This window comes from Dendropsophus ebraccatus, chromosome 8, assembly GCF_027789765.1.
Source record: "Dendropsophus ebraccatus isolate aDenEbr1 chromosome 8, aDenEbr1.pat, whole genome shotgun sequence".
Taxonomy (NCBI): Eukaryota; Metazoa; Chordata; class Amphibia; order Anura; family Hylidae; genus Dendropsophus; species Dendropsophus ebraccatus.
Window position 1 is genome coordinate 69,889,285 of NC_091461.1, and position 26,475 is coordinate 69,915,759.

Consider the following 26,475-nt stretch of genomic DNA (forward strand, 5'->3'; position numbering starts at 1 on the left):
CTAGCGCATTGCCATCTACTTGTTACAGTAATACACATAAACGTAAAACATTAATATAGTAAGACAATTTTCTATGAATGATAATATTGTATATAACCTAGTAGTTCATACAGTTCCCAAAAAATACCAGAATACAAGGAGGAATATTATATAACCACCATAGTGTTACTGAGCAGATTCTATGTACCGAGACCAATATTACCAATAATAGCAATATACATGTAACAGATAGTACCACCATACAATGACTTCCATAACCACCGCATAATGACTAATACCACTCTACTGTTAATGAAAAAAATCCATAATATAAACACAAATATTACCAATATAACCAGTATATTCAGGACAAATTATCATGTCATACTATGCATACAGTGACTGGATAATACCGCTGTTCATATATATGGGCTTTCCTTTGTGCATCAGTATTCTAGTCAGGCTATTCCCCTCTTGTCTAGTAGACATCCCCCATTGGTAGTCCCCCTGGTAGATAACCCCCTCCCCCCCCCCCCCCCCCCCCACACACACACTCAATACTGTATCCTTTCTCTAAGGAAAGAGAGCAGAGAGCGGCCACTAGAGTGATTGGTAGAGCGGGATGCTGGTAGCTCCTCCTCACTCTATCAGTCAGGGATCAAGTGAAATCGCTGGGTGCAGCGGCAGGTGGTCTAGTGGTCTAGTGGTCTAGTGAGCCCCCCTGCTTGTTGCTGATTCCTGGTGCCCTAGCCCACCTTGATGTATGTCAGCACATTTTGTTATTGATATCCCAATGTATACCAGCAATGTACACAGAAAACATGATGTGAATGGGCCTTAAGGGCCATATTACACGGGATGATTATAGGCCAATATTACCCTGGGTAAGAGGGGCAGTGAGTGAAAATGGTTAGGAACGGAGGCATGATGGGAGCCAGGTGAACGTGCTCCTCCCACACACCGGCACCATGCGGCTGCCCTCTACTGTGATGTGTGAGCACTGATGATACCTTGCAGAGGAGCCTGCTGTGAGTCCATGCTGACTACATGCTAATGCTTGGCTGTATGGACTAGCTGAAGAGAAGAGTGTATGCTGACCCTGGGACTGATACAATGTCTAGATAGATAGATAGATAGATAGATAGATAGATAGATAGATAGATAGATAGGCGATAGATAGATAGATAGATAGATAGATAGATAGATAGATAGGAGATAGATAGGAGATAGATAGATAGATAGATAGATAGATAGATAGATAGATACGTAGATAGATAGATAGATAGATAGATAGATAGGAGATAGATAGATAGATAGGAGATAGATAGATGGATAGATAGATAGATAGATAGATAGATAGATAGATAGATAGATAGATAGATAGGTAGTGGTGCCATTTTTGGAAGAAAGCAGCAATGTTTTTCTAACCTTAGATAACCCTTTACATTTTTACATGTTCTATATGTGAAATGTAGAAGCCTCTAACACTTTTCTCAATCCTTATTCACTATGAGTAATGTAGTAGAATATAGACTTTGTTATTCAGAAAACATTGTCGTCTGCCAAGGTTCCCTATGGGTAACATAATCGGTTGGGGGCCCACTCAGACTCACTCGCCCCCCCTAGGCTGAACCCCTAGCTACGCCCCTGGTGTGATGGGATGAGGGGCAGGGGGTTGGAGCAGTGAGTTATCTATGGAGCAAGGACTTGGCTCATAGCCCTGGACTGCAGTTAAGAACTAAGCCCTGTTTGTTTTGATGCTGTGCGTGAGGAGCTTATCTGGCATCTAGGGGCTGTCTTTATTGCTCTTACTCTGCTCCTGTTCTGGGAAAGTTTACTAACTGATGTGCTCATTGCACTCTGACTAGTCTGCTAAGTGTCTCCTCTGGTTGTCTCTCTTGAAGATTGCTGCAGTACAGCTAGTCTGTGTCTCAGTATTACGTCTGGTGGCTGTGAAGTCCGCACTATTAATCCTACTAATAGCTTGGACCCACATCTTGTCCCTGTCTGAAAAGTTACTTGTGGTTTTGCCATTCAAGCAGACTGAGTCTCCATAACTAACAGAATACAGACTCCTCTTTGCCTCAGTGTGTTCCTCCTGCATGTTTATTGGGCAAAGCCTCTGGTAATCTGAAAGCTCAGTAACTGTTGTACTATTCACATTCTATGCTTTTGGATACCTACCTGGAAACAACTGACTTTCCTGCTTGAGGAGCCATTTACCCTTGCTGCATTTGCTGCTAACCTTACTAAGCATCTGATCAAAGCTCCTCTCCCTGTGTACCCATGTTCTGAGGGACTTGAGCTGTCTGGCTGAATTGAATCTGTCAAGTTTACTCCTTAAAGACTCTGTAATTGTACTCTGTTCGGTTTCACCATTCGGCCTCCTAGTCTGATTAGCTCAGAGCTTTGCTGCAGTGAATTTTTTTTTATTGATCCACACTGCGATGGACTATTTAGACTGTTGCTTCTTTGGAGTCTACTAGGCGCTTGTGTGAATTAACTATATTCATCTGCTTGCATGTTTTTTGCTTGTCACTGTCTGTTGGCGGTTATAATACCTGAAAAATTGTCCAAATAGGGTATAAGTACATACTAGAAATTAAGACCTGTCCATAAGTCTGCAAGGAATTGGCTATTGGGACTTACTCTTCTCAAAATTGCCTGCTATAATCGTTCCTTATAATATTATTACACAGTATAAGAGCTTCTTGTACTGATACTGTTTCTGAATAGGGAAAAGAAAAGGGTTAAGCTGAAAGGTGGCAGGAGAAAAAGTAAGAAAGAGGAAAGAGAAAGGTAAAAGCAAAGAATCAGTAGTGAGGTGCTCCTCTGGAGAAGAGACATCTAGCCCTGAAAAGATGCCAGTCAAGAAGGCAGTCAGTCCCAATAAGGACAGTTCAAAGGGATCTGAGAAGATGGATAACTACCTTGCCTCGCCAGCAATTAGCAAAAAAGGTGGCAAAACCCCCTCTGGCCACACCCATGAGAGGAGGGTGGACCAAAGTGGTAGCTCGGACATGAGTGAAAGTGAAGGTCCCTCTCTATCAGCCATCTTTGATGCTATTAATAAATGTGTCTCTTCGGTGGAAGGGCTGTCTACTCGGATTGAGGGTGTGGGGGCGGAGGTTTCCCTGATTAGGGAAGACTTAAGGAAAGTCAGGGACAGATGCTCCAAAGCAGAGTCCCGTATTTCTTCTACAGAAGATGAACTTGAAAAAAGAGGAAAGAGCTAGACGAACTATTGATCAGTAACAAAACCCTAAATGATAAGGTGACTGATATGGAGGACAGGGCTAGAAGGTCCAATCTACAACTGATCGGATTCCCCAAGGGGGTTGAGGGCCAAGACACAGGGAGGTTTATCCAGGAGTGGTTGGGAAAAGCGGTGGGCAATGGGAAACTGTTGTCATTCTATTGTGTTGAGCATGCCCACCGGATCCAAATGAGGGCACCTCCTCAGGGAGGTAGGCCTAGAGCTATCATTCTGAAGCTTATGTGCTCACGGGACAGAGAAGTCATTCTTAGATCCGCGAGGGAAAGTGGTAAAGATGAAAGCTGGACATGTATGGGATCTAGAATTTCAGCCTATCCTGACTATGCCACAGAGACACAAAAGAAAAGGTCTAGTTTTTACGGTGTAAAAAAGAAACTTCAGGTTAATGGTGTCAAATACTCATTGTTGTTCCCGGCCAAACTCAGGGTAAAATACCAAGATAAATCCCACTTCTTTGTTAAAACTGAGGAAGCATCTGAGTGGATGGATTTACAGGGCTTTAAGGCATGATCAGTTAGTTGACCAATGCGCTCACTCATGATAATTTTGTTTACTGGTGCCGGCAGGTGATGGGTGGTATGCCAGGTTAAGAGACCCATTAAGTGGAATGGGTCACAGAGTAGGGGGGGGGGGTTGGGTGGAGTGGGTCCCTCGGGGGTTCGGGATGGGGGGGTTTGGTGGGGGGATGGGGGGTGGAGCTAGAGGGGAAGGGTTGGGCCGTTGCTGCGGGGTCTGCTTAGAATAATAACATGGAATGTGAGGGGGGTGGGGGACCCGACTAAAAGGTGTGCCATTTTTGACCGAATAAGAAGGTATCTCCCCGCGATAGTTTGTTTGTTGGAATCTCATAGCACGCCTGATACTGTGTGAAGAATTACTCGCTCTTTGGCATCACAATCCTTCCACTCTAGTCTCTCTTCCTATTCATCCGGGGTCTCGGTATGTATACACAGGCAGATCAATTATGAAATTAGGGAAAAAAAGATAGATGACCGGGGGCGATATGTCTTTCTTTATGGCCGCCTGGAGGGTGTAGATATAGTCACTGCCTTTGTCTATATACTGCCACCATACTCATATGAAGTATTAGTAGCGTTGGTTAAGTTTATGCAAGATAAGGCTGGCATCCCGCTTATAGTCAATGGTGACTTTAATATGGTAATGAATCCTGTTTTGGACAGAGAATCAAGTCAGGGGCCATCGGTCGTCCAGACATCCCCCCTGGCTAAATTTGCCCGGGAGGTTGGCTGGAATGACATTTGGAGGTATCTGTATGGTGATAGATGAGAATTCTCTTGCTTTAGTACTACACACCATACTGCATCTCGCATAGATCTTTCTCTCTGTAATTTTTCTGTCTTGAGGATGGTTACTAAAATGTCTTATGAAGTAAAAACTATCTCTGATCACTCTCCTATGGTAGTTGCAATTCAAGTACGAGAGGGAAGAAACCCGGGGGGTTATATATTTCGGTTGAATCCTCACTGGCTCTCAATAATAGATGATGACAGGAAAATAGACTGTGAAATACAGTTCTTCTGGCAAGTAAATAAGAACTCTGCAGGTATCCAGATGGTTTGGGATTCCTTCAAGGCCTTTATTCAGGGTTTGTTGTATAAGGAGAGTAAACGTAAAGAGGGACAGTGATCAGCTAAGGAAAGAGCAACTGTGGTGTTTTAAGCTACAAAAAAGAGTAGCTTGATGTCCGCAAACCTTCATGTGTAATGGAGCACGTGAGGAATGACAGAAGCAGAGTGCTGCACCAGCCATTATTCACATGGACATCCCAGCATGGTAGCCAAGGCTTGTAAATAATTTATAGTTACTCTTTACAAATCACTGTTCAGACCACACACAGAATATTACGTATAGTCATGGGCAGCAGAGCACATAAAAGACAAGGAGCTTAGAGACCTATGATAAGAATATATGAATGATATCGCTCTGTGTAATAGGGACAGCAATCAGACAATGAATAAGCTGTCGTTAATTGCCTGATCACGTCGCCCATCAAACAGCACATGCCCTACTATAGAGAATACTGGAACACAGCACAAATCATCCTCCTGGAGAAAATATTTGAGCCTTGTAATAGGATGTTGAATGTAGGATTTTACATGTATATGTGGATAATTCTTCAAATTTATCTAATTTATGAAGAATATTTCCTATAACATTCCCACTCATACTATTCATATAACATACTTTTTTTTTAAATTAGATCATTTTTATTGGCAATTTTCCACACACAAAAAGCGTGCCTTTTTTGTTGAACATACAAACAACACAAACCCCCCATCCTCCCCCCACCCACCTTAAAGTACCAGCCCCCCTCCCCCCTCCCTCCCTCAAACCCACTTTAACAATAATTGCAGGAAGGCAACAACATTGGTCAGGCTATACAAAGAAGATATAACTTACTTTTAACACTCCAGCTAGTTTCAAATGCCCATATTAAAGGCCTACATGCCCAAAAGCCTTCATTAAAGGGGTACTCTGGTATAAAAAGATTTATACAGTGATGGAGCTAGTGTAACAATGATAAAGAAAGTTATACTTTAGTTCTATATCAATGCCCTAAAGCTTCCATTTCAACTCATTTATATCCCCCACTCTTGTTTTTTTCTCTCTGCTTCCAAGATGAGATGTGTTAGCTTGATCTGCTCATTTAGCCAATCACAGGTCACGGCAGGTCACTACTATGGCCAGTTATTGTCTGAGCAGGAAGGACCTACCGAAAGCAGGACAAAGCTACAGGCAGTTGGGGAACCAGAAGGAGCTGAAATGAACTGCAGGGACCATAGGTATCACCTTTTTTTTATTTTTTACTCAGGCAATATATAACCTTTTTTTATACCTCAATCCAACTTTAACTATCAGCAGGTTAGGGATCTATGATGTGAGCCTCTAAAGATGAGCAACCCTTGAGCAGGCTTGGGTTCGTTCAAACCTGAGTGTATGGCTAAATAAATTGAATGCAGCCCTAAGGCTTTCTAGAAAACATGTATAAAGCCTATGGCCTACATGGATACAGCCTATGGCCTACATGGATACAGCCTATGACTCCCTAGGGCTGCATCTAACTTCTTCAGGTACCAGTAATCAAATGCTGCACACTCGGGGTGAGACGAACCCAAGTGTGCTCGAGGTTCACTCATCTCTAGGATCTAGCCTTAAACAAAGAGTTCCTGTAAAATTCTGCATTTTCCCAAGTTGGGCCCAATGCAAAAACATTGTGGGGTGCTAGGAAAATAAGATTTTCAAGGTGAGATATTAATGAACAAAAGCTGGAATTATGGTGTACGCTTAGAATAGAGGTACTAATATTTGTAAATCCTGAACATTTTTTGGGTGTTAACTTGACCAAGACCATATGGTTTATAGTTGAGGCTTCAGTAAATGCTTCAGAAAGGATATTGAAGTGTTAAGCAGACAGGAGGTAAATAAGGAATTTTGTCAATGTCAAAACGCATGTCCACTGGCACTTAGTGGGGAGGAGGGGGTTGTCCTGCTGTTGACAAGAAAAGTGTAACTAAGCAACATAGTCTCAATAAGACAGAGACATGAATGCAAACACAGCTCTATAGAGGTGACTGTGCAAGTCCGGCCAGGCTCCTGCTAGAGAGGAAGCATCTACATGCAGCAGCAGCAGCTAGAAGGTACAGGAGTTCTCATATATCAAATGCAATGCTAATAGCTGCTTAGTGGGGAAGGATATTTACAGCTCATTAGACATTAATTCTTTTACTTAGGACTAAGCTCGGGTTGCATTATGGTGAAGAGAAAAACTTTTTGTAACAATTTTCACAGATTATTGCAAATGCTACTTTAAATGTGTCTGATACATAATTATTTCAATATACAAGGGGAGATTTATGCTTAATCTTAAGAGTTCTTATAGGATTAATAGATTTATTAGATTAAAAAAAACACATATAGAACTGACACTGGCACCAAAATGTAATGGTCAATGTAAGAGATGATATTAGGTCAGCCAGTCTGTGCCCTATACCAGCCATACTAATGCCGCAAATATAAACATGGGTTACTTCCACAAGCCCATAAGTCTATGTCTCAGTCAACTAAAATGGAAGATTTACTGGTTAGATGAGGATTTCATCAGGTGGTAAAAGTCAAGCACAAGGCTCATATCTTCAGTTTGGGGCATTACATATTGGGCAGAATATTAATATTTTCTAGATGCCCCTAACTAACATGTTCCATCTTATAATAGGTGAATAAATATGTCTTTTAAAAATATATTTTTTATTAGAATGAAAACTAATTTTACTCTGTGTTATCAACCTCCCGACTTCAGCCGTCCATTGTCTCTGTCCCATATATTTTCCCTGGCATATGGCCACTGTATTTGTACTTGCTATTCACAACTCTTAAGTTATTTGCTTTAATGACATCTTTGTTTTGTCAACCTCACTACAGAGAACCCAAGACAAATAAAGAATTACACTTGACAAACATAAGTTCCCGAAGATCGTATAGGCTGGAGGCAGATTACAGGAATTTATTTATTTGTAAACTAACAGATGAGAAAGAGCTGAGCACTTAAGATATTAACCAATTTAATAAGATGGCAATATACTCCCCATCACCCCCCTCCCCATACCAAGACAGGGAGGAGATTATAAATTTAATGGTGAAATAAACAGGAATGATATCATATGTGAAATTAGTGTTCTTGCTTGAACTTCTAAATGTCTTCTCTGTCACTCTTTCTATCCATCTCCACTCTAGTCCTCCATACAATGTAATGTCAAAGAGATGGTCATTGCATGTTTGCGGCCAAGGGAGTTGGGAATTGAGATGCCTTGAAAGGTAGTGGTGTAGCAGCAAGGAAGACGATGGCAGTTTCTGTCTGTGGTGACTGGTGGGACCTACTAGCTGTGTCGAGGCAGGGCAGGCAGTATAGCCTCTCTAAAGACTATGATGGTGCAACCCTACGAACTAGGACCCTCAGTGGAGACAGGTCTTTGCTCATAGTATAAGGACCACTGAGGAAAAAAAAAGATTTGGGTGTATAAGTATTATTTCAGTGAGCAGTATCTAGGTGGCATATTTGTAAATCCAAGATGTGGCCTTAAAGTCAAGGGCTCTTAGCTGTATTTCTAAAGGAAAATCAGAAATAAGAAGCATGCTAATATTGGAACCTGAGGAGGCAACTAAAACTAGTCTTGTAATGTGTACTGCCTTCATAAATCTTCCATGTCTGAAGGGTATATTATGTGAGGAAAAGAGCTAAATGCAATAACCTAAAACAGTAGTCCACGTTTTCTCATTTTTGTCGACATGCAGTGAGCTGTAAAACTAGACATGGTACATCAATCATACTGGGAAATGGATGACAATGGAATATTGTGTAAGGAGGGAGAACTTAATGCCTTTCATTGTACGTCATGAATGTTTAGGGTGAGCATTGTTATCCTCTGAGACTCTCACTTGGTGTTGTGCTCTCCAGGCATGGATCTATGGTAACCTTGCCTGTCTTTTAAAATACTAATTTACAGGCTATTGTTCTGTGTTTCACAGGAGTGTGAACAAGCAAGCCTCATTCACCTACATTGATAGGACATCTGCATAGCAACACATAACAGGTAAAGGAAGCCGCCCATAGATGTTCTAATTTTGACACTTATTTTACATAGAAAAACTCTACAATAGAGCAATTGTGTATATTTACTTCATGGTGCCCAGTATGTATATGCTTCACTCTTAACATAAGATAAATTGGATTCTTCATGACCACAAACACTAATAGTCTATCTGTAGTGGCTGTTCCAAGGGTCAGACTCCCTGCAGATCAACACTTATAGAGTAAATGAAAACCAGGAGTCCTGATAATTGTAATAATAGAATCTGTGCATTATGGGGATTTTGCTGATAAGGGAGCATAGACTGGGCTTCCCTAAGGGGGTGTCAGTCTATATAATAGTGGACTACTAGATATTTGAAATGATCAATGATTTCTGCGTAAATCATTTACTTTATGCCTTCCTAGAATAGACACTACAGTTTCCACAATAACATTCATTGTGTTCCTACAAGTATTGTGTAAGCTTGACAATGATAAATAAGGAACATTTCCTACTTATTCTGAACTGGTTTCTGTGACACATAAAAAGGCTACAGCAGTTGCCAAACTTTTTCATGTGTGTTTAGAGTATATTTTGTGTAACTTTTGGCTCACAGGACAAAGCAGAATTAGCTGGAAAGGTGCACTGTGAAGCGTAAGACAATTGGCTTCATAGGTATCTCAGTAAAGTGGTGTATATGGTTCTTAGTTTACTACATTTGGCTACACGTCTGGAACAACAGCATCAAGTGGTGTAGCTTTTATCTCACATTTTACCTTAAATTTCACTTCTACTTAAAATATATGCAATGTTTACAGAAACTCTTTTATGGAGTTGCATTGCCTCACAAATATAGTTTTAGGGGGAAGTAAATTAGGCAGGCACCAGTTTTGTAGGGAAGCTGTTTCCTAGGGCACACCATAAGGTGAACCATAGTAGACACCTGGGAATAGAGCTGAAAGCTTTGTTGCACTGCAATCTACCTTTCGTAGACAGATGGGAAAGCGTAAGGGGAAGCTGAACATGATGGCAGAGATTCATCAAGGCAGTGCCTGGTGCAGATCAGGCAAAGAGTGTACAATGCTACCAGGTTTGCACAGTGCTCACCAAGGGCATAGCTGTCTGTGGAGAGGGGTGTAGCCTCAACACCTGCCAAATTTATTACAATGTACACCTGTGACCTACTGTAGCTACCTGTAACCACCCACAACCCTTCCAAACTACAGGTACTGATAGTTAGCTGACGTTGAGTCCTTTCCCATCGCAGGGTAGAAATTGGTCCTGGTGCCTCCTTTGGGGGGAACACATCGCATTAGAGGAGAAATCCCACCTGGGGGCGTTGCTGAGGACAAAGAAGTTGAAGAGGAAGACATGATATGAATCAGTTCATATTTGCTTTAAGATTTTTCTTGTTTTGCCGTTAGGAATGTGTTTCTACATAGGCACCCGCATTTAATATATACCCAACAGCTGGTACAGTTAAAATCTTGTAATGTTTTGCTTTTTATTATTTCACAGGACAATAAAATGCCAGGTGAGGCAAAAGATCCTCAGCCTGTTTTACGTCAAACACAGTAAGTACTGACAAAAAAAAAACAGAGATTCTAATTGTGAAACTTTTCTACAACGTAAAGTCAAGAGATCTCCAGTGTTTTACTGTCTTGTACTTGGTGGTGGAGGTGAAGCATTGTTCTATTCATGTAAATATATCAGTACCTTGCACCATCGCTACATACTATATAGATTTTTTTGGGGGGTGACCAGCACCAAGGTGTTTCACTCACTCACCCACTCCTGACTGTCGTTCCCGAGAAAGCATTTTTTGCACTCAGGGACACTGTTCCAGACAAGCTCTTGGGCCCCTGTGTCTCTGACAGCTCCATTTTATTGCTGCTTGCATGTTACTGCTCTGCATGTTTCTCTCTGGGATGCTAGATCAAGCGTCCCATAGAAACATACAAAGAAGTGATTTCTGGTCTCTTCAAAGCAGCAAAAACATGGAGCTGGTTAGAGAGGGTTCATGTGGGCCCCACAGCCGACAGGAACAGTGTCCTGCAGGGCAAAAAATGCAATGTTGGTAGTGGGTTACTGAGCTAGACACTATGGTGCTGGCCAACTGGAAAAAAAATTAGGAGGTGCTTCTTTAAAGCAAACTTGTCATGATGTATGCTGACCTGATTGATGTGCAGTCCATTCTGTTTGGATGTCTATGGATACGATTATGCCAGATAAGTTCTGTGCACAAGCCCTATTGGATCAGAACCGAACTGACTTCATAGTCATATCCATGGATACCCAAACTTCTGTCGGTGGAATGAACCGCAAGCTGATTGGGTCAGTGTACATCATGACCTTTTAAAATTTTTATGATTTGCCTCCAGTCACAAATTGACACAATCTTTTGTGTTACAAAAAGTGTGACTAATGCAAATAAGTGGTCTAAATCTGTAATTACAGATGACCAATATCTGAGGTGTCGCTAGGCTTTCCTTCACCTGGGGCAAAGATTCAGGTATACAGCCCTAAAGGTGTGTTCACATGCTCAGGTTTAATTGCAGCTATTGAATCCAAAGCCAGGAACAGATAATAGGGCACATTTAAAAAAAAAAATAGAGATGTGCTCTTTTAAAGACCTAAACCCTAATGCTGTGTCTAAATACAACACTATAAAATCACTAGTATATAGCCAGCATAGGCCTGTTTTGCTAGGACAGTTATTTCCAACATTGGGATTGGTGGGTTAGCAGTCCCATTAGGGAAAACCAATTGCCATAACCATGCTTGCTGCAGCCATACTTTTTTTTATAACAAGATTATTTAGACTTGATGAGATGATTGTGAAAATGATTAAACATTGATTTGGGAACTGTCTGTTCTGTATAGTTTTATCTACAAATATAACCCATAATCACTTTTACTGTTTCCCTTTAATTATACATGGTGTTAAATGTTTATGCCTTCATTGAAATGTTGCTGAAATATTACCATGCAGCCCTATTACTGTTCTGTTCCAAGAAACGGATATTGACTTGAGTTTATTAGATGCTGAGGTCATTCGTAAAAATGACTATATAGATTTATGTGCAAGGGTCTATAGCATTCCAGATGAATAATGCAAAAGGTTAATATTGCTGCAGAGCATTGCTGCTGGATTTCATGTTTTATAATCAATTAAATGATGGAATAAAATTCAGTACATAACATCTCTTATGTTTTCTGCATCGGCTGCTCTCTCCAGCTTGCCTATACATTAATCAACACAAAGACAAGGTACAACAATATGACATAAACTTCATTCTTTAGGCCAACTCTAGTTTTAGCTATTTTTTTCATATAAAATCCCATTTGAAGTAAGATTAGTGTTTACTAGTAAATTCTAGCCCCTCTGTATTTGGTTATTGTACTTGTTTTTGTCCTATATTATGTACTTACAGGGCATCTGTCAGCTGCAGTTTACGTTACAAACTACTGACACTGTTTGACAGCTCTTAGTCCAAGAGAGGTACCTTTCATACATCTGTCTGTGCTTCCAGAATGTAAAAATGCTTCTATTCTATAGTGTCAGTAGTTTGGAACATGAATTACTGCTGACAGATTCCCTTTAAAGAGAATGTATTGTCTATACTTGTTTTTAGTGATTAGGGACAGATACATCCTCTTCTGAAATGCCACCTCTGTCCACTAGGCTTTGCCTGCCTTCTGCCAATCCAGATCCACTTGCATCTATTTAAGGTCATTCCACTCATTCCTTCTTGCCTGAGCGTTGTTGGATCATTGCATTCCCAACAAGCAATGTTCTGTAAATCTGATGATTTCCTGTTTTCTTACCCATGTGTGTTCCTTGGTTTACTCTTGTCTGTCTGATCCTTGTACCATTTACCTCAGCCATCTCATCCCTGGTACTGCAATGACTCCCTCAATAATTACCTGGCTTGCTGACTACCCCTACTCAGCCTGCTCTCTGGTGCTTGAGGACCAACTGCTACCCACACTAGGACCATACTTGTGGAGCAATCTGGAGAAGTCCAACTTCTACGTCTTGGAGCTGGACAAGGGAGATAACATTGAGGGCTTTAAAGACGGTCATACACCTTCAGTACCTGCCGCCAGTCCTCCCCACACCCAGGAGAGTTCAGCACCGCCAATGGCCACTTTAACACTCTGCTCCATTCTGTTACTGTGGATTTGCCTACCACATCTGCCTGAAGTTTATTCTAAGCATCTACTACTGTTTCAGCTTTAATATTTCTATTTATTGTGACAACAAATTATTACAGATTGGAATATTTGCATTCACCTCTACAGATGAGTACATAAACATGTCTGCCCACAATGCCCAGGCAATGCACTCATGGGCTGTAATATATTTATGCATTAATTGAGATATAGATGTATATTTCCATAGCATACATGGAGCATAGTATCCCTGCTTGGTGAACTGAATGCTGATACGCACAGTACTGCCTTGTGTAAGTATTAATAGCTATTGTTTTATTACATTATAGCAACAAACGCATTACTGCAAAAGAAAAGATGGAACATTTGAAGAATCCTGTGTCTAGTACATTTAAAAGTCAAGAGGTTACTGATTTGGCTGAAAAATTGGAAAACCTTGCTCAGAACACCCCACTACGTTTCAGTGATGAAGCCATGAGACCTCCAACTAAAAGCAACTCTCGGTTTGGTACCTTTAGTCACCATTCATTCTTTTCCAGACACAATCCTCACCCTCATCGGGTTACACATATTCAAGGTATGTTCTGGTGGACATAAAATTGTAGCATATAAAATAAAAATGCAGTTTTAGGGGAAACATTTTTTCATGCTGCAAGTTTTCATGCTGCTCGAGCTAATGATGAGACATCGGCTTCCTTATTACAATGGTCTGACTATTTTCTAGTAGTTAGTGTTACCACAACAAAAGCATATATTTACCTACTGCTTCCCTCTAGCAAAAAATGTACAACAGCATGACTGGTGCATATTTTTACTAGATTTCGGTGTGTTTTTTAACAACAGGACTTAATGGAATCCCTATATGTATTGTCAACGATGAGTGGAATGTGACATCTCCCCTCTTCCCTCATCCCATGATAAAAAGCAAAATTTCAACAAATCTCCTGGGTGTACCCAGTTTGCCTGTAGGAGATCCACATGGTAACATAAATCCATTTCTTGGAGCAGGTACGGTATTATAAGAAATATTGTACATTTTTACTGTATAATTGTAATGATTTATTTGAAATAACAGTTAACATTTGTAAAGTACACAACAGTGATCCATTTTTGTTTACTGGGGGAAAAGTTATAAAGTGAGTAGCCTTCTTAACAAACAGGAGGTTTTACATGCAGGGTTGGCTCCAGGATTTAGCAGGCCCTTGGGAGCAGAGACCTTTTTTGGTGCAAGTAACACAGCGGCAAAAACTGGGCACCTTCTGTAAAGGTTAAAAGCAGGGGGGGAAAACTCAAGAATAGCTGGCAATTAACTGTAAACGCTATTTGGGCTCAGGACCCGGAGGCTGAGTAGCCCCCCCCCCCCCCCATCCTCAGGAGCAGGGGGCGGGTTCACCGGGTAGATATCAGCCCTGCCTGTATGCAGGGAAAAAAAATCTTTTGGGCACCAATTCTGCACAAGCCATTGAAAAGGCTCATGCACATGAGTATATTATAACTTCATACCTCCAATGAGAAAAATAAAAACTGTGGATTGGCCATATACACGTCTGCAATATATGGTCCATGCACAGATTGTATACTGCGGACCAGATCTCGGAACACCCAACATTATTATATATTATGATCCCGGGAGCTTTGAATCAGTTAAAATCTTAAGGTTTCAGTACAGAAACAGCATATGGAGTATGGCGGTTTGATGATCTAGTTCACCATTAAATTGTCTAGTCTAACTTTGCACCATCTATTACTAGTTTTATGCCAAAAATGTGTGCTAAAGTGTGTCACCTTTTTGGCTTATCTAATGGCCCTATTACATGGGCCGACAGTGAGGAGCTCTCAGCGCTCATTTGCTCCTCGTTCCCTGCTTGCTGCTGTCGCTATTCCACGCGGCAGCAGTGAGCAGGTAAATCCAGGGAGGGCTGGGGGAAGCTGCGGTGGGGAGGGGGGGGCCTGGTGATCGCTGATCGTCTGGGCAGCCCATAGGATATAGCGGTGGTCTGCTGCCCCCACTTCTATTCCACGGAGCGTCAGCTGCAGATCACTGCTATATAAGTCGTTTGTCTTAAAACATGTTGAAAGACAAATGACTTCAACGATCAGCCGACATGAACGATGTTGGCTGATCGTTGCCTCCTATTCGACGGGACGATTATTGGCCGTAACAGCCAATATCAGCCAAATATGGCCCATAATTGTTACGTGGAATAGGGCCTTAAGCCCCACTCCCTTTAACCACAGTCAATAAGCTCCACCCCATTATCAACCAATGTAAATTAAAAGTGCAATAAAGTTTCTAAAGCATAACTAGTATTAGCTTAACCATTCTATCCCCTGCTCTGTATTTAGTCAAGCTTAGAATCCAAACTGAATTTTGGTTTAACAAAACCATTAGACACTGTTTTATAATATAAAGGAAGGGGCTTTTCAAAAATTTTGTTCACTCAATGCATCCTATAGCTGTGTGTATTTCACGACATGATACCATTCTTCTCTTGTCTCTGGTCTCGATAAATTTTTTCATTGGCTTAAAAACATGGTTAGAAAATGTCATATGAAAATGGAAATTGGATATTGGAAACTTGGGAGGACAAAGCTTTTCATTCTCTCTATTGTTTATTGTTCAAAAGTATCCAATGAAACACAATCACAGCTGGAAACCTATTAACTATAACTTTAATCTTTAAATATATCTTATAACTATAATCTCTTGATATGCAGGTTCCATGTCTGAAGCATGGCGCGAAGAGCTGAGGGAACTTGCATCAAAAGTCTCCACAACAGACAAACAACCAGAAAAACAGGAGGTAAAACGGCAATGGAACACTTTTGGCATGCACATATAGAATCAGATATGAAGTTTTTCATCCAGTTTTTTGAGGCAAGCCAGGAGAGGATTCAAGAGTGATGGTGGTATAATGCTATGTTCACACAACGTTTTTTCAGCTCCGTTTAAAATGACGGACGTTAGTTAGCTGTCTGGCCTCCCCTTAGTGCAATGACTGGTGTTGGTACATTATTCTAGTTTGGAGTTACTAATTGCCCTTTGGGTACAGCTTAATTGAAAAGTCCATTGAATTTAATAGTAAAAACTGAGAAAGAACAGTGACAACAACAGTGTGAACAACTAAAGGCCCTATTCCACGGAACGATTATCGGCCGTATTCGGCCATTACGGCCGATAATCATCCCATGGAATTGACAGCAACGATCAGCCGACATCGTTTATGTCAGCTGATAGTTGCAGTCGTTTGTTTTTTAACATGTTGAAAAACAAACGACTGATGCAGCAACGATCTGCTGCCGTCGCTCCTTGGAATAGGAGCGTCGGCAGCAGACGCTGCTGTATCCTATGGGCTGCCCGGACGATCAGCGATCACCTAGGCAGCCCCCCCGCAGCTCCCCGCGCCCCCCCCCCAGACTCACGGGGAATGAGGAGCAAATGAGCACTAATAGCGCTCGTTTGCTCCTGTCAGTCGGCCCGTGGAATAGGGCCTTTATAAAAAAAAAAAAAAGTCCGCTGTTTGCAAAAGACGTCCGAAAATAATGATTATGTTCATTAGTTTGACGTACGCTGTAAAAACGTCCGTTATTCAATGCATTGTGTACATTGGACGTCCATCTTCCCATTGACTTTAATGCATTGCCATTGCAGTCAGTTAAATCGTGGCAGAAATGGGCGTTGTTTTAAATATGAAAATTGGCCGCTTTTTCTCTATGTTTGACGTGTGAACATAGCCTTTAAGAAGTTTGGATTGCAACATATGACGAAATCCTTTGTAAGTTGATAGGACAGATGGACAGCCAAACACTGTATAAGGTTCCCCACACCTTTGTATTTTTTAATCTTTAATAGCAGACTAAGAAAATTACAGAAAGGAAGCTTTGTGCTGCTGACAGAACTAAGGAAAGACAAATTTACATTAAAAGCCAAACTTCCCTTAAAGGGGTATTCCCATCACCTAATATTTTGATAGTGTATAGGGAATGCAAAAAAACAACAACAATATTGCACATGCAATGTCGAGCTGATAGTCATAATTGACTGCCAAGGCAGTCTCTTAGGGCTGTATTACACAACTTTACCCCTCACTGTAAGTGAGTGCCAATCTGCTAGATTGGTGCCCACTTAAAGGAGAAGTCCGGCCAAAATAAATTTTTGATATGTTGTTACTTATGAAAAGTTATAAAAATTTCTAATGTACATTAATTATGGGAAATGCACATATAGGGCTATTTCCCTTAATTTAGTAGATCAGGAAGTGTTAGAATTCTCTCAGATCCAGTGACGTCACGACGAAAGGTGTCATTCCTATGGAGTGTCCAGCAGGGGGCGCTCTCTATATTGAAGTCTATGCGACTTTATTGTTTCTATGGATTTCTATGTAATGTAATGTAGTGTACAGTGCTTTATTGAATGAATACATCTATGGAATACTTTGGGGAGCAAGTGTCCTTGCTCCCCAAAGTATTGCATAAATGTATTCATTCAATACATTTGGATATCACAGTAAGCCCGCCGATCCGCCGCATTCCCACCGATCCGCCGCATATACACTGAACTACAGCTCCCATCATCTGCTTATAGTATGAACAGGTGATGGGAGCTGTAGCTGGGTAATGGATATCACTTGCCTGCGATGCCACTGCTTATGCCGCCGGGTGCAGGGGGGAGCTGCTCAGTACACAGGAGCGCTCCCCCCTCCTCCTCCTTCCGGGAACCTTCTCCCTATACCACTGCTGACTCCCCGCCTGGCTGCCGCTCTCCGCTCTCATATACCGGCTCCCGATGCATCAGTGCGGACACCAGGATGCATCGGGAGCCGGTATATGAGAGCGGAGAGCGGCTGCCAGGCGGGGAGTCAACAGTGGTATAGGGAGAAGGTTCCCGGAAGGAGGAGGAGGGGGGAGCGCTCCTGTGTACTGAGCGGCTTCCCCTGCACCCGGCGGCATAAGTAGTGGCATCGCAGGCAAGTGATATCCATTACCCAGCTACAGCTCCCATCACCTGTTCATACTATAAGCAGATGATGGGAGCTGTAGTTCAGTGTATATGCGACGGATCGACAGGAGTGCGGCGGGAATGCGGCGGATCGGCATGCGGCGGATCGGCATGCGGCGGATCGGTGGGCTTACTGTGATATCCTAATGTATTGAATGAATACATTTATGCAATACTTTGGGGAGCAGGGACACTTGCTCCCCAAAGTATTCCATAGATGTATTCATTCAATAAAGCACTGTACACTACACTACATTACATTACATAGAAATCCATAGAAACAATAAAGTCCCATAGACTTCTATATAGAGAGCGCCCCCTGCTGGACACTCCATAGGAATTACACCTTTCGTTGTGACGTCACTGGATCTGAGAGAATTCTAACACTTCCTGATCTACTAAATTAAGGGAAATAGCCCTATATGTGCATTTCCCATAATTAATGTACATTAGAAATTTGTATAACTTTTCATAAGTTACAACATATCAAAAATTTATTTTGGCCGGACTTCTACTTTTAATGAGCCTATTACACAGCTTGAGAATTGTGCAGGCCTTGCCGGTCGCGCACCTCCTATTACATGGGGAGATGTGTGATCGGCTCCTTCGCTGATCAATGTCTCTAGTACATGTGCAATATCTGCCTAATTTGGTAGATAATCGCTTTGTGTAATAGGCCTCTTATGTAGATCTCTCACAAAGTCTTATCCTGACTAACAAATAATATTAAAAGCTTTTTATTTAAGGCAAAGAAAGACGTCAAACAATATTACATTTACCCCAATATTCTCATTGGTAATAGGAAACTATTGAAAAAATGCATCTCCTTTGCATATAAAGTCTCTTCCATGAAGGAAATCAACAGTTTACAGAACATATTTAACTTTGACCATGCCTAGCATATGAAATATATGAACTGTTACTGTGGAGAGAGTTGTAAGATTGACTATAGTAGAATATAGGTAATCTACTTGAATGAGGAAATATGGATCCAATGGATTTTTTTTTTTTAGTCAAAGTCAATGGAATGGGTCCTTTCCCTTTGAAAGTTTCTTTTCTCTCAATGAGCGGTATCTTGGTCATCTAGTCAGGAGAAACTGAGTTTTTAAAAAAATATTAAGCTTTTTACTATGCTCTTCCACTGAGGACTTATAATTAACCTCATTGGTAACTGACTGAGAAGGCCTTATCTCTGTTGAATGAACACTTTCTCAGCAGGCTGGGTTAAAGCTAATGCCACCTTTCAGTGCAGTCTACTTTTTTTTTTTTTTACCAGAAACATCCTCAGCCACTCTTTTAAATAGACATAGACATAATGGTGTTTCTGTTTTCTCTGGAGGCATGTTCATGTTCCTCTGACCAGGTTACCTCAACAACATGCAACTAATTTAACTAACATAATTGCTGAAAGGGAGAACGCATTTGGAAGACCTTTGGTCCAGTAAAGGTTGTGTTTCTATCCAACCACTCTAATAACTATAAGAGCTTAGAAGGTATCACCTGCTTTGAAAGTCCTTGGTCCATTACTAGTGGTGTTTCTATTTTTCCCCTAGGCAGTTTCCTGGTCCTCTGACTGCCTAAACAGGTTGCTTTCACTATAAAACACATAAAAGCTAAGAAGGCATCATCAATTGCATTAAAGGTGTTTTTCTCTTCTTTCTCCAGGCAGTTCTCTGGTCCTCTGATCAGACTGTCTGCACAAGTTGCATCCACTTACATTTAAATAACAGCTTAGAGGGTTGCATCCATTTAAAAAGCCTCTGACTGAATGGCCCGAACAAGCTTAGTTACTAAACACCGACAAATTTCACTACCCAAAGAAAGTAATACACATAGTATATTACAAAATTAATTCTTTATTAATTCATTATCCAATTACAAATTAAAACACCCATTATAAACAACCCAGGGGTACCAGCTAATGTGGGACAAATGGTGCTACGTATGTATATATATACAAAATTATAGTGCTGTAGAGATGATTAAATAGAATTCACATATACATGCCAATGAGATACAATCACATAACTATTTAACCATGATTAGTTAAAGTGCTAGTGCATAGTAATAACAGAAACATGACTATTATTATAAATGCATGGTTTAAGCCGCTTAAAAGATAATTGTGAGTTAAATGTAAATTAATCCAAAAATGTGAATTTTCCAGCACTATAAGAAATGTAGCCTATGGTCCATGTGGGAGTTCACATTTGATTACAGAGCTGCAGTAGTATATGTAGTCACTTTAAAGGGGTTATCCAGCGCTACAAAAACATGGCCACTTTTCCCCCTACTGTTGTCTCCAGTTCAGGTGCGGTTTACAATTAAGCTCCATTTACTTCAATAGAAATGAGTTTCAAAACCCCACCCAAACTGAAGACAACAGTAGGGGGAAAGTGGCCATGTTTTTGTAGCGCTGGATAACCCCTTTAAAGTGCATGTGCTAATAAATAAGAAATAAATGATAACATATACCAAGCACCTTGCTACACGCACAAGCATAGTCACCTAGTCAACATAGTCTCGGAAGAGTCTGACCTACTCTGAGGTTGTCCAGGGAGCAGAAAAGGTCCAATGACATAAAACTAGCCACAAGGTGGCAATAGCACAAGTTATTCATTCTTAAACCAGTGAAACCAGACAGGTCATACCAGAGACAATAGCTGACTGCAGACAAGCAACTATAGGTAGATAACTTAAACACATAAGATAAACCCTACCTTATAACCCATAAGAGGCTATAGCTAGACCCCCCCCCCCCGCCCCCATAATACAAGGCGATTTAGCATAGATATGCATAATGTAGCAACCTGTTTACAAACAAGATGACTAACAGGAACGGCTAAGCATGTTTAAATGGCATAGTTATATCACAGACCAATATTTTCCCCATACTCTGACCTATATAGAGGCAGATAATGGCTTTGGCAGTGGGTGTAAGTGCTTACATCAAGTGACACTTAGGGGGCAGCTTCTATAAGTGAATCACAAGTGATGTCTTCTCTGGTCTGAGTCAACTTATGGGAAAATGTTCTATACTGCTTGCCAGTATAGCAGCTCAATGCTAACATGGTGAGCATTGTAGTACTTACCCAAGGGCATAACTAGAAATAGCAGCCTTTTGATTGCCCCCGCAAGTACTTGCAGTTAAAGGGGCATTTGCAGCACCCAGGAGAATCGCTGGGCCACGAGGTGCCGCAAAGGATGACAGCTGAGGGGGCCCAGTGTATTGCAGTAGTGAGTCACCGGGCCCCCTAGTGAGGTGGGTCCCTGTACTTACCATTGTGCCAGCATGCTGATGGGAAGGGCCTTAGAAAAGCTCGAATTAGAAAATGTGTGAGCGGTGAGTGACCTTGTGAGCTGCTTGTGGAGCCTACTCAGAATGAGGGGGCAAAGCAGGCCTTGGGGTACGTTCACACTGAGCAAAAAAGGTGCAAATCCTACCTGCTTCTTTGATCAGAGTGCATCAGAGAGCAGAGGTGTGCAACAGACACTAAGGTAGGATTCCGAGTGGATTCCGCTCATAATTTCCACCTGTATTACTCAGTGTGAACGTACCCTTAGTGTATGAAATTCAGTTGTAAAAGTGTTCTCCTGTATAACAACTTCTGTGATGGTATGGCCTCCACTACTCTCTTATTATAGAGAAAATAATGGGTTTAGACAAAAAAAATTGAGTTGGCAGTGAAATGGCAACTCAATAAAAAACCCAATTAACAATACAGCTACCACAGCAAAATACGACTCAGACAGCTCAAGTCACAGCTGGTAAACAGGGCTTGAATGCAGCTGTTGCAATAGCTAGAAATCCCAGATCGCATAAGGAGCCTGTTTACAGTATGTTACATTTTACTGTTGTTTTTTCATTGTATTAGTGTATTTCCAAATGTTGGCGAGGGCAGAAAAATTATCCACTGTAGGATTACTTGCATATAAAGAAGCAAAGAGAAACTGACCTATGATTCCACATAAGCAGTATGGATTGTGATGCTCCTATATTTCTGGCAGATATAGAAATTGCAGCTGGGCAGCACAAGGTCTTGTTCTACCAAGAAAATAGGTTTACAAAGTAGAGGATGTACTAGGCAGTGCAGTCATAGAAGGATGAGTATTATTAATTCTATACTGCATTTCATCAATATACAGTGTCATGGGTACTTTGAAATTACATGGTAAAGAAGTCTGGTAGGGGACTAAAAAATCATTAAGGGCAGGGGTTGGGGGAAAAATTAAAAACAATTTCTAGTCACCAGTCCTGGCACCCAGCCAAACTGCATCCCGCTCCTATACGCCACCGGCTGTCTTCTGAACTCCAGCCAGCTACGTCACAACCTTGTTGCCGGATGCCCCGCTCAGCCAGTCAGTGACTGGGGCAGGACACCGCTGTAGTCACTGATTGGCTGAGCGGGCGAAATGCCACCAGTTTGTGACGTTGATCCCAGGTCATGACGTGCCTGGAACTGGGGAGAAAATGACAGCAGTCAGAGTCCAGGAACTCTGTGATGCGACGTAGCATGGGTTGCCGGGAACAGTAAGCATTGTGTGTTTTTTATTATCCCCCCACCCCTCCCCATAATGATTTTTTAGTTCCCTCTCGGACTTCTCCTTTCCATGCAAAGTTTCAATGTGACAATTATAATATATTCCTTAGGCTGAAGAGCCACGAAGATCCACACAGTATTCTGCAGAAACTGGACGAATTATACCAGCATCTGCAAGAGCTATGACCCGCCAGGCGTCCCGAAAAGCAAATCGGACAAGTAACTCCAGGGCCAGGAATACAAGCTCTAATTTCCAAGATCAAGAACTTCTGGTAAAATTCTATGAAATATGACATACCAAGATATAGAAATGTCATCTCTTGATATGTCAGCATTGTACTATCTGTACAGATAGTGGAGGTCTATTGATTTTAGATGTCTTCATCTTAATGGATAATGTAATTGGCCTAAAGTTTTTGTGTCTTGGCATGACCCCAGGTATATTTGTCACTAAATCTTATGTTCACCTGAACTTTCTACACAAGGAGACCTAACGTATCCAAGTCAAAGTGAATCAGTCATCAGTATTTTGAAGGCCAAACAGGTCGCACTGACCTGGAATTGTAACACATCTCTTTCTTCTGTTAATAGATACTGGAGTTGCTTTGCCAGATTCTGCAAACTGATTCTCTGTCTGCCATCCAGCAGTGGCTTTTGTCAGCTGGCCAGAGAGGTGAGAATATTCAGAAATGGTAGCAGACAGGCTATGCCACGTCATGTATTTCATTGTGTCCAGCAGCAAAAACCTACAATCTGTTATTTGAGATCAGAACCTGAGTTTATTGTGGCTTTCTGGCCTGGGAACTGTGAGAAACCCATTATCATTATGTTAACGATGAGTGGACCACTGACCACTATGGCCGATTACCACTTGAGGTTTCATCAATGCAAACTTCTATATTAGATTAGCTGGGTGACCCCTGGGTGGTTAGAACTACACAGATGTTTCTCGGAGTACCCATACTCTTAAATGGGCCAGCCTTGCAAATTTGTATCCTTGATTATACTGAAACAATTAGTAACATTAAGTAATGGGGACAGTTTGCCTTGGAGTGCTGAAAAGCACATTACAGCAGCCCCACAATTGTCATACTCTTATGGCCATTGTGGTGCATGTAGTAGAGTTATCTATACTTTATTAAACATCTTTCCTTTCTCTCTGTACTAAATGCAGAGATCTCTAGAGTTCAAAATGTGCTCTAAAGTAGGGATGGTCCAAACCCTCCGAGGTTCGGGTTCGTATGAACCCGAACGCTCGGCATCAGATTCCCGCTGTCTGCCCGCTCCGTGGAGTGGGTGGATACAGCGGGAGGACCGCCTGGAAAACTGGGATACAGCCTATGGCTATGGCTGTATCCCAGTTTTCCAGGCGGTCCTCCTGCTGCATCCGCCCGCTGCATGGAGCGGGCAGACAGCGGGAATCATTACCGAGAGTTCGGGTTCGTACGAACCCGAACCGAACTCGGTTCGGACCATCCCTACTCTAAAGCCAAGACAACGCAACTTCTGATGTAAAACAAACAAAAAAAATCTTTAGTTAATGGTGTTATCCAGGAATAGAAAAAAAACAGAACTACTTACTTGAATAAACAGCACCACATCTTTCCTCAGGTTGTGTGTGGTATTACAGTTCAGCTTCATTTACGTCAATGGAACTGAGCTGTAAATCTACACTCAGAAGAGGTGCTTTTTCTAGAGCCAGGACAACCCTATTTAATGTTACATGTAGACACATACATATCAGGGAGTAAAGTTACTTGACTAGTGGTTTGATAAGCTTCTAATTGCAGAAAAAGACCTTGTCATGAACATGATCCAGACAGCTACTGCCAATATGCAACATGAATCCATGGGGGAAAGACTCCACTCCCAGAACAACGCAGCTCTTTTGTCAAAGGATGAGTACCTACAGATGAAACACATAAACAAGTACGTGATTTACCATGTCTGATTCTACTATTTACTCATTGGATCTATTTACAGCCTGATCTAATCCAGCTTTACAGGCTTCATACATGATATATTAAAATGTCATCCTAGAAAGCTGTTCTTGTCACTGCTGGTACAATTTAGGCACTGCTTATAAGTGGCCAGGCATACTCTGTAGGTGATGGTTTCTGAAGTAGCCTGCCAATTTAGTGCAGCAAAAGTATAAGAAACAACTATAGATCTGAAATAAGGGTTGGGCATAGTTGGCGGTTGCCTATGGTGCCACTGAGCAAGGCCACATTTTTTAACTTAAAACAAGAAAAAAAAATTTGCCAATTAGACCATGTCCAAATTACTTCTAAGGATGTAGGTACCCACTGGTGAGGGAACAATGCATGCTATATAGTAACAGATTTTTGCTGTGTGACAAGTGACTGCTGAAAGAATTCATGCTTCCTTCTGGAGGGACTGATAGAATACACTTCCCTAAGCTAATCCTATCCCAGGGTCCAGTGATCCAATCTTATCAGTATGTGCATCGCTATGATGTAGCTATAAAAATAATAAAAACTAGTGCCATGAATTTATTTTGCATGTAAAAAACTACTTTACCCAAAATGTAGTCACATTGGATTAGTGCCAATGAATTCAACGACTCTTTTATGTGTTATAGGTCCAGTCATAAGCAGAAACCAGAGCCTATTCCTGAGGAAGATAAGCCAGGTAACTAACCCAAATTCATCATTGATTTTCATTATTATGGTGTGAGCTACTAGGTTTTAATGAGTTTTCCACCATTAACCAGTGATAAAATGTCCTATCTCTTTAGATTGACTCGTGGTAGTGTATCAGGCAAAAATGTGAAAAGCCACTTTGAATCTGGACGGGGTCCTAGAGGACAGAATATCTCTGACCACACACTTTCTCTTTTCCAGAGTGCATTGGTACTGCAGAGGTTCTTCAGATACATGCAGCAGATGATGAGAACTAAGGCAAGCCTGGCCCTGCAAAACAACTCAATGAATAACTACTGGGAAAATCTTCTCCTAAATACATTTTTCTTGGGAGAAACAACGTCTATTCTGATGATTTTTGATTTTGGCTTCTTTAAGATGCAATAAAACATTGTCATGACTTAAACATAAAATTTGTTGTTTTCATGCCTCCTTGGATACTTCATTTGTCTGGATTATATATCAGATGTAATTAATATAAAATGCACACTAGACATTTTTTTGCTCTTTTCTTCTCATCCTTTTTTTTTGTTGGTTTACTCCTGTAGTTTGTATTTTATAAATATATAGGAACCAGAACAATAGCCTTAGGGTAGCTTCACACGTACCGGATTCAAAACAAATTTCACGATGCGAGTTTGCAGCGAAATCCGCTGCAGATCCTGGTATAGTGAAGCTCTATGGGGTCACATACCTGCAACAGAATTTTATTTCCGCTGCGGATATGTCTCCCGGCTCCCCTTGCTCCACATCAGCCAATGAGTGCTACCGACTGCTGATGGGGAACGACGGGAGCTGGGAGCCTCACACAGCAGCGGCGCCAAGCAGGTAATGCATACTGTGGGCTGGGGCTGAGGGATGCGGGGAGTTAAAGGGGCCAGGTCACATATCAGCAGCGGAATAAAACATAAAGTACAAAGCATTTAAATGCAGCTGTCAGGTTTGACAGCTGCATTTAAATGCTTAATTAGACAACTCTGTAACGGGACCAGCGCCGACCCCTCTCTGACTTCCCCTTGAGCCACCATGACCTACGAGGTACGTCATGGGACGCTAAGGGGTTAATGAGTTCCCTAAGGGTTAATTTGTGATTATAGGTGGCCATACACATTCAACATCTGTTGGCTGACAGCTAGCTTTCCCATTCCCCCCACACATATGAACGCTCGGGCTCATCTGAGTATTCATGAGTCTAAATAGGAAGAGAGGAAGTAAGCCACACAGACAGCTCTGTGGGCAGTCCTTAAAAGGG

At 41.5% G+C, this 26,475-nt stretch overlaps 1 protein-coding gene across 3 annotated transcripts; it reads left to right on the plus strand.

The window, feature by feature from the left end:
• The first annotated feature begins 5,984 nt into the window (after positions 1–5,984).
• TBATA (thymus, brain and testes associated) lies at positions 5,985–25,595 on the plus strand. 3 transcript variants are annotated; one of them, XM_069979178.1, is made up of 11 exons: positions 5,985–6,060; positions 8,801–8,865; positions 10,363–10,418; positions 13,350–13,597; positions 13,864–14,028; positions 15,739–15,824; positions 22,671–22,832; positions 23,152–23,233; positions 24,351–24,489; positions 25,163–25,212; positions 25,425–25,595. In XM_069979178.1, exons 3-11 carry the CDS (start codon positions 10,372–10,374, stop codon positions 25,478–25,480), a joined length of 1,035 nt encoding a protein of 344 aa, XP_069835279.1. In that variant the 5' UTR covers positions 5,985–6,060; positions 8,801–8,865; positions 10,363–10,371; the 3' UTR covers positions 25,481–25,595. The 3 variants fall into 3 exon arrangements, with proteins under 3 accessions (XP_069835279.1, XP_069835278.1, XP_069835280.1); XM_069979177.1 differs by lacking the exon at positions 5,985–6,060 and adding an exon at positions 6,838–6,915; XM_069979179.1 differs by lacking the exons at positions 5,985–6,060; positions 8,801–8,865 and adding an exon at positions 6,852–6,915.
• The last annotated feature ends 880 nt before the right edge of the window (positions 25,596–26,475 follow it).